Source organism: Condylura cristata, unplaced genomic scaffold (genome assembly GCF_000260355.1).
Source record: "Condylura cristata isolate star-nosed mole 26May11 unplaced genomic scaffold, ConCri1.0 scaffold00002, whole genome shotgun sequence".
NCBI lineage: Eukaryota > Metazoa > Chordata > Mammalia > Eulipotyphla > Talpidae > Condylura > Condylura cristata.
In genome coordinates this window covers 12034371-12042859 of record NW_004567103.1, presented here as the reverse complement: position 1 = coordinate 12042859, position 8489 = coordinate 12034371, and the positions used below count along the sequence as shown (strand labels likewise).

The 8489-nt window shown below is 57.9% G+C and overlaps 1 protein-coding gene across 2 annotated transcripts in view; it reads left to right on the top strand.

The window, feature by feature from the left end:
- The window catches only part of SPEG (SPEG complex locus), a 47166-nt gene that overhangs the window by 7297 nt on the left and 31380 nt on the right, over positions 1-8489 (top strand). For both annotated transcript variants that reach the window (XM_012728206.1, XM_012728205.1), the window contains exons 7-8: positions 1523-1666; positions 1960-2142. In XM_012728206.1, the coding sequence (XP_012583660.1) occupies positions 1523-1666; positions 1960-2142 (327 nt within the window). The remainder of the gene's footprint in view (positions 1-1522; positions 1667-1959; positions 2143-8489) is intronic.

Genomic DNA, 8489 nt, shown 5'->3' with positions numbered 1-8489 from the left:
ATTTTGGAGACTTCACCCTGGTTTTGCGGTCCTTTTGTGCTGAGAAAGGAGACCCCCCCCCCCCCCCCAGAGACCTTGGGCAGGGGGGGGGGCGGGGATGTTTGGGGGTAGGAGGTGGCTAGGCAGTTGCCAGGGTGACATTTCCCAGGGAAGGCTCCAGTTTGAATGGAGGATCAAAAGGTGCAGGCCAGAGCACCTGCTCCTGGCCAGCAGAGCATGAGTGTGTTGATAGAGGCAGTGTGGGCTGAGGCCTAGATGCCAGAGGTTCCCTGAGTCTGGTGGCCTGCTTCTTTCAGGTCTAGGACCTAACTGGGGGGTGGCATTGGGGAAAACCTAAGGAGCCCCCAGTCCACACCCCACATGGACACACTGGGGTGGGCACATGGAAACTGGTTTCAATCGTTTGGCAGGTTCCTGCCCCATTTGCAGACCTGAGCTTGGCCACTAAGAGCTGTGCCAGCCCTCCTTTGTAGCCTCCTGTCTCCCAGCCTTGAATCCGTGCTCACGAAGACAACGTCACACCTGTGTTGTTTCCCGGTGTGCCCATGGGTGGTGGCCAGTAGCCAGAATGTCCCTGCGGCTAGGTCTGCTCACCTGAACATCAGCCTGGGGACCTCTGCTGTTGCAAGACAGAGGAAGCCAAGCTTGACTATAGCTCCTGCCTCTGCTGCCTCCCTGGGCCAGATGCCTCTACCACTGATCCCAGCTAACCCTTTCCGTGTCTACTTACCACCTGCATTTTTCGTCATCAAAATTAGTTTTCATTTTAGTATTAACCCCTCACAATCTTTAGCGATTCCACCCCTATCCATTGTCCTCCCAGCCTCATCACTGCATACCCCCAGCCCCGCCCAGGCCGCATGTCCACGGGGCACCCAGGGGTGTTACCTCAGTTTCATGTGTATGTCGCCTCCCCCAAGATGTTGCTTGTTGCCTAGTTCCATCTTACAGACAACAAAACTGAGGTGCGAGAGGTCATCTGATCTGCCCACGCCATGGAGCATGTTGTGCCCAGCTGCAGGCCCACCTATGCCCTCTTTTGAATCCTGGGACATCACTAGGGTGACAGTGCAGTGTGGCCTTGTGATACTGCTGGCATCGCTTAGGTCTTGGGTCACTTCTAGCTAATCCTCTGCTCCAAAGCTGGCATAGCTGTGTGGCCCTTGATCACCTGCACAGGGCCTGACCCACCAGTGCTGATGCCAGATGTCTGTGAAACCTCCACAGCCCCCTCCTCTCTCCAGAAGCCAACACTCCGTGGCTGAAGTTGAGGAGTGGGGAAATGGACAGAGGGCTGTGGCGCCCTGTCCTGTCTGGAGCCCTCCTCCTGTGTCCCTTTCTATACTGTCTCAGGATATTCAAGAGAGCACCCTTCCCCTCCACCACCACCGTCTCCCCGCTTCTTGAGGTTCCTCCCTCTGGGTTTGGCTTCCCAAGATGTGGGGCTGCCATTACCCCCTCTTCTCCTGTGTCATTCCCACGGGGACATGTCCCCTCACCCCGTCCCCCGTGTCTCTGGCAGAGTCTTCCGACGACTCCTACGTGTCCGCCGGAGAAGAGCCTCTGGAGACCCCGGTGTTTGAGATGCCCCTGCAGAACACGGTGGTGGCTCCAGGAGCTGACGTGCTGTTCAAGTGTATCGTCACCGCCAACCCCTGGCCCCAAGGTGAGCTCCAGAGCTGGTGAGACAGACAGGCAGGTCACCCCCACAATTCCTGGAGGGACAGGTGAAGAGAAGGGGAGAGTGTCCACTCTGTGGGGAGAGTGTCCACTCTGGCCTGACGTGTATGTGTGTCTTTCCCAGAACCCCCCGAGAGAGGGGCAGACAGGCCTGAGCTGTGTGTGAGGGGAAAGTCCTCGGGATTCCCTGGGGTGGGGAGAGGAGTGGTTTGGACAACCTGTGGGGCCCAGTGGGCCTGTGGGTCGTGGCACCCCGGTCACCCTGAGGCTTCCCCACAGTGTCCTGGCAGAAGGATGGGTCCACGCTGCGCAGTGATGGCCGCCTTCTCATCCGTGCTGAGGGCGAGAGGCACACCCTGCTTCTCCGGGAGGCCCGGGAGGCCGACGCTGGGAACTATACAGCTACAGCCACCAACGAGCTGGGCCAGGCCAGCTGTGCTGCCTCCCTGGCCGTGAGACCTGGTAGGGAGCCGGCGAGCCCCGGGGTGGGGTGAGGGGCGGGAGCACTGACCGTCCCTGGTGGGCCCAGGCTGCTTCCCGCCGAAGCCGAGAGCCCTGGCCTGCACCGTGCAGCCTGTTCCTGTGACTTGTCTGCTCTGGAGGCAGCATTTTAAATGGCCCCTGCCTCAGGACAGGGCCAAATCCCAGGGCAAATACCAGGCCAGCCAATTCATGAAGTCACTGAAATGTGTCTTTAGACAGCTGCTAAATGCCATCCTCCCATGGCATTTCCCGAACAGGGCCCCGTGGGGAAAGCAAATTATCCTTGAGTCTCCGAGAAAAAGAAATCTCTCAGCTCAAAGGGCTTAAGAGCCATGAGGAGCCTTCTGAAGTCATTTTCCCTGTAGAACAGCACCCCCCACCCCCAGGAGAAGGAGCCGCCACCGTTAAGTGCCGCAACCTGCCCCCTCCCTTGCTCCTGCTGTTGAACCCAAAGCCCTCAAGAGGGTGTAGTGAAGAGCACACGGCAGAGATGGCAGTGGTGGAGGTTACCTCGCTTTCTATTTTTACGAAAGCTCTCACTGGGCGTAGGGCTGCTTCCTTTGGGATGAAGCCCAGTTTGTTGGAGCTTCAGGACAGGGCTGCATGGGTTCAGCGCCAGGTTGCCAGACCTGGTAAAGTGCTGGCCCCGGGCAGTGGGGACAGGGTGGGAGGAGAGGCTGCCAAGGGGGCGTTCTGGAAGGGAGAGATGCAGACCAAAGCTTCGGGAGTCACCGCTGGGTGGGCAGCCTCCACCACCGTGGAGGTCCTCGGCTGGACTCAGCGCACCACAGGGACTGTGCCCAGACCAGTCCAGCGGGCCTGTGCTGGGGATGCTGGGTGGAGAGGCCCCAGGCCCTACAGCAGGCTGGGACTTAGACCAGCAGGGGGAGGGGCTGGGCATGGCTGCAGGAGAAGGGCACTCGCTGTTCTGTCCCTTTCTTTCAGCGCTGCGGGAGGCAAGATTACAGAGCCCATCCTGCTCTGGTCCCCGGCCTCTGCACCTGCATGTTTAGGGAGGCCTGGGTGTCTCTGACCCGAGTCCCAGTGCTGCAGGAGACCCCCTAGGTGCAGCATGTGGCTCTGTGGAAGGCAGGTTCTCCTTACCTTCCCTGTCCCTGCCAGGAGCCCGGGTTTTCGGCTCCTCGCCCCACCCTCCGCGCTGAATCATACCCAGCCCTCCACGGCATGCTCCGTCCTTCCATCACCTCTGGGATCTGGCTTCTGACTCATTCCTGCTCCCCTAGGGGGCCCAGGCCTAGCTCCAGGACTCTGGTCGATACCTGGCTTGGGCTGAAATTTGGCAAGGGGTGATGGGGCGTGTCCCCCCCATACTGGCTTGGGGCCATTGGGGAGCCTTTTAAGGTTGGACAGGAGGCTTGGGGCAAGGCAGCTGTCAGCCCTGCACTGGGAGTCTGTGTTTGCCACACTGAGCCTCCCCGCACTTGAGTTTCCTCATTTGTAAACCAGAGATAATTATACCATCCTCACGAATGAAAGCAAATGTGTGAACGAGCTTTATGAACTGTAAAACTGTAGACAAATGTTAGTTGCTAGCGTTATTACAGGGTGCTGTTGTGCACAGTTTCCGGGAAGCTGTCTTTTTCTTTTCTGCTCTTACATCAGACTCTTTATACTGGGGGGCGAGGGGGGGAAGCCTCTCCTACCCTTGCCTGGCCCCCAGCCCCCAGCCCCTCTATACTATCCAGTCCCTGTATCCCCAGCCGCCAGGGCATGCCCAGCCTGCTTCACCCTGGGGAGCCAGCTGGGAGCCATCGCATTAGTCAGCAACACTAGGCTTTGCGGCAGGGAATAGAGTCCCCCATGGCCTCCCCACCCCGTAAATCAGGCTGGCTGGAGGGCCCCAGGGCTTGGGGGCCAGGCATGTGAGTCTTGACTGGGCTCAGTGGAAGAAGCAGACTTTCTTACCCTACAAGGCGCTGTTTGGTCCAGAGCAGCTGGACAAGGGCCAGGACCCGAGAGCGGCCGGAGTTGATGGAAACAGTGGGTGGCACAGACATTTGGCAAGCCAGGGGGTCCCAGGCTGGGGTCTGTCGGTGCCTGGGGAGGGGCTGGGAAGGCTATCCCGCAGTGTGGCTGTGAGCCGGGTGGGAGCAGTTTGAGGGTGCAGGTGTGTAGTGTCTCTGGGACCAGGCCTTGTGGAGCACCTCGTTGCTCCTCACCACCCACCCCCCACGCCCTGATAACAGGACTGCATGCCCTGTGCCCTCGCAGGGTGCCCACCCAACAAGAAATGAGGACAGAGACAAGGACTGAGTAGCTCAAGAATGCAGGGAAGAGTGTATTGCCCAGCCGTGCGGTGCAGGAGGCAGGGTCTGGCCCTCATGGTCTCCCGCGGCCCCGGGCCCCTCCCACCAAGTAACTGGGCTGACGTGTGTTCGTGTGGGGGTGTGAGACGTGTACTTACCCGCAGCTTGGCAGCCTGGGCTGCTGCCCACATCCATCACATCAGCATTTATGGAGAACACACTGGGTGCCAAGAGCGGTACCTCGCTACACACTGTCTTGTTTGGAGGCTGCTGTCTACGCATTTCCAAACCCTTCTGCACCTTTTTCCTTCACTGAGCACCAGCAAGCCATATCCATCCCCTGGAGGGATGTGACCAGGGGTGGAATGCCCCTTCTGTGGAGGGGGAGATGGGAAACTGGAGAGCTACGTGACGTAGGGCTCACCCAGAGCCCAGCCCCTCTAGCCCTCCCGAAACATGCCAAGCAACAGGTGATTAGGATGTTGGGGTTACTGTGAAGCAAGTCAACGTAGTGTGGCAGCAGGTGACAGCAGGCAGGTGACCTGCTCCAGAGGGCTGGTGTGTCCCGGGCCCTGTGCCGACTGGACTTTCGCATTTCATTCAGCCCTGGGAGGTGGGTTCTGTTATCACTCTCCTGCTACAGAGGAGGAAATGAGACTTGGGAAGCTTTAGAAAATTCTGTAGGGCTGTGCTCAGTGGTAGCACTGTGGTGGTAGAAACTTCTCGAACGTGCTCATCCAGGTCTGGCTAGCCCCTTGCAGCGATCAGCGTTTGAAAGGTGGCAAGTACAAGTGGCTATTGGAAGAAGGATTTTTCCTTCCTATTTATTTATTTATTTACATTTTTTTTAATGATTTATTTCTTTATGTATACAAGAGCTTGGGTGTAGGCCAGAGGTGAGGATTCACCAGAGACAGACTAGGGAGCAGAACAGGCCGACAGGAGAGATCTCCTGCGCCATGTGGATCAGCTCGCTGGCTGGGGATTGAACTCGTGCTGCGGTGGCTGCAGACGGCTTCCTAGTGCTTTGCTTTAACCCATTGCACCACCAGGGAGGGCCCTTTTCCTTTTGTTTGAATGAATGTGCATTTAAGTAGTCTGGGTGGCTAGTGACTGTCCTGTTGGGGTGCTCGGGCCCAGGAGCAGAGGGCTGGCTGGAGCCGGCCCATGACTTAAAGCCCAGTCCTTGAGTCTACACCCCTAGCTGTGGCCCCCTTTCCTGCTACTCTGCAGAGATTCAGGGTAAAGGTGGAATTGTATTCATGGGCTCCCAGGGTGGGGTGGGAGCCAAGACTGCTAATACCCTCAGTGGGTGGGTGAAACTGGGGTTCCTCTCCTCCCCTTCTGGACTTCCTGCCCTGCCCTGGGCTTGCTTTGTCTCTTCACATGCCTGTGATGCTTACTCGGGGCTCACCCCCACTCCCAGTTCCATCCCCGCTGTGGGCTATGGCCAGGAGGAAGGGGGATGTGGGGACATGACACTAGGTCCTCCCTTAAGCACCCGTCTCATGTATTTGAGCTCAAGGATCTAGCATTTCCAGCTTAGACCTTGGCTTCTTCACTTTACCTTAACTGGCTTTTCTCATCTGGAAACCAAGGATCCTAATATCTCCTGCACGGCTTAGTAGTATTTGTGAAGCTCTGTGGGGCTACGGATTCAGCTCAGGACTTTTGGGCTTTGTGAAGCTTGGTCTAGTCTCAGCCACGCGACCAACCCCATCCCAACAGAACAGAGTCGTTTCCTGGGGGTTGTGAATACAAGGGGAAAGGGAGAAAGTCCTGGCACCAACCTCTGCCCCTCTTCTCCCAGCCCTAGTCCTGGCCCGTGCCACAGACTCCCTGGTTTTCCCTGTGAAGGCAGCAGGGGTGTCTTGGCACGAGATGTGGCTTCACCCATCCTTGTCCATCCTTGATGGGACTGTGGGCAGCTTCTGAAAAAGCGGTGTGTGTCCGTTGGCCGGGCTCAGTCTCTCCCCATCCCTGTCCACCAGAAGCAGGTAGGCCCCAATGGGGGTTCCCCAGATCTTCCCAAGAACGGTGTTAGCACTCAGAGCAGTGGGTCCTAAGCTACCGTGGCTGCCAGTGCTTTCCCTCACCTGGAATCATAGGTGGGAAATTAGCCACTTCCACAGTGAGGCCTGGCTGGCTGTGAGATTCCCAGTTCCCATGTCCATTTTCCTTTTTTTTTTTTTTAAAGATTTATTTGTTTATGCATACAGAACTGGGGTACAGGCCAGAGGTGCAGGGGGCGGCGAGAGGATTCACCAGAGACAGAGTGGGGAGCAGAACAGGCAGATCAACGAAGTACACTGCTGAGGGGAGCAGCGGGCGGGTCAGGAGAGGTCTGCTGCGCCATGTGGGTCACCTCCCTCGCTGGGGATCGAACTCGTGCTGAAGTGGTTGTGGTTTGCTTCGCAGTGCTGGTGCTGTTGCGCCACCAGGGAGGGCCTCTCTGCACATACTTATTACCTCTGAACTTGTCTGCCAGGAATGCTTTCCTGCTTCAGCCAAAGACGTCACTCTGATGCTGCCCCCATTCCCTCAGCTTCCCCCACCCTTCCTGCCTGAGCCCAGGCTGGTCTCCTGGCCTGTTCTGTGGCCTGTCTGCCTCTCCCTGGCCATCCAGCCATGATGGTACCTACGCTTTGGCCTCTTCTTAGCCCTCACAGCCATGCTGGAGGCCTCCTGGTCAGTCAGGGTCCAGGCAGCCTGCAGCGACTGTAGGTGAGGTGACAGTGGGGTGGGGGGAGTGTAGACATCTCGTGACATGGCAAGCTCCTGGAGCAACCTGGGTTGCAGGCAGCGGCTGGAAGCACCTGCAGAGGGTAAAGAGGTTGGGGTGGCAGAGGGGACCCTGGAGCTGTGGCCCCCAAACCAAGTGAGAGCGGGACTGTGGGTAAAGCAGAATGCAGGTACTGGCTACAAAGTTGGGGTTTTGGTGATGGGGCCGGTGGGGTGACACCAGAGTCTGAAGTGGAACCCCAAGAGCAATGGCACCCTGTTGGGAATGTGTGGCGCGCACCCTGGCCCGCCCAGCCCAGTCCTGCTGAATCAGGAGCGCTGAGTAGACACCCAGCACCATGCAGGGAAGGAGCCCTGCAGGTGACAGTGATGTGCAGTGAGGTTGCACACCGCGGCCGGAGAGTGAGGGAGCTTGCTCAGCGGAGAGGCCAGATGGCCACTGGGAAGCGGTGGGCTGTGGGGTTTGGCCTCTGGCTTTCAGAGCCGGCCCTGAAGCTTAGGGGCTGAGCAGTGTGGGGCTCAGGAGTACCACTCTTAGGGTTGTCCTCCCCCCATGAGAATCACGGGGGCCCCTCCACTTCCATGTACCTAGGAATTTAAACCTGTATTTTCCTGACTGCTGTTTCAGGAAAGCTGTTCTTTAGGGTAGAGTAAGGCCTGAGACTTTATAGTCGTTTTTTTTTTTTTTAAGATTTATTTTTACATGGAAGAACTGGGGTACAGGCCAGAGGTGGGCTGATGAGAGGCTTCACCAGAGACAGAGTGGGGAGCAGAACAGGCCAACTGACAAAGTACACTGCCGAGGGGTGCAGTGGATGGGACAGAGGGGTCTGCTGCACCCTGTGGGTTTGCTCCCCAGCCAGGGACTGAACTCAGGCTGTACAAAGTTGGGTTTTTGGTGATGGGGCCAGTGGGGTGACACCAGAGTCTGAAGTGGAACCCCAAGAGCAATGGCACCCTGTTGGGAATGAGTGGCACGCACACTAGCCCGCCCAGCCCAGTCCTGCTGAATCAGGAGCCCTGAGTTAAGTGCTGAGGCTTAACCCCGAGGCCACTGGGGAGGCCGAGGATTTATAGGGCAAACGAGCTCCCTGGTGACCCTGGTGGGTCGTTCAAGAATGCGTCCGGGTAAGCCCTGCTGCAGAGGGCCTGTGTGACACCTTCTACGCCAGTGGCTGTGACTGCCTGTGGTGGAGATGTTGGGGTGCAATGGTCTGGAGAGGGGCTCCCGAATTGCAGGGGCTCTGGTGCTGGTATTTTATCCCCATTAAGTGAGGCGGACCTGGGAGCGGTGCTGGCAGGATAGATGCATTCTCG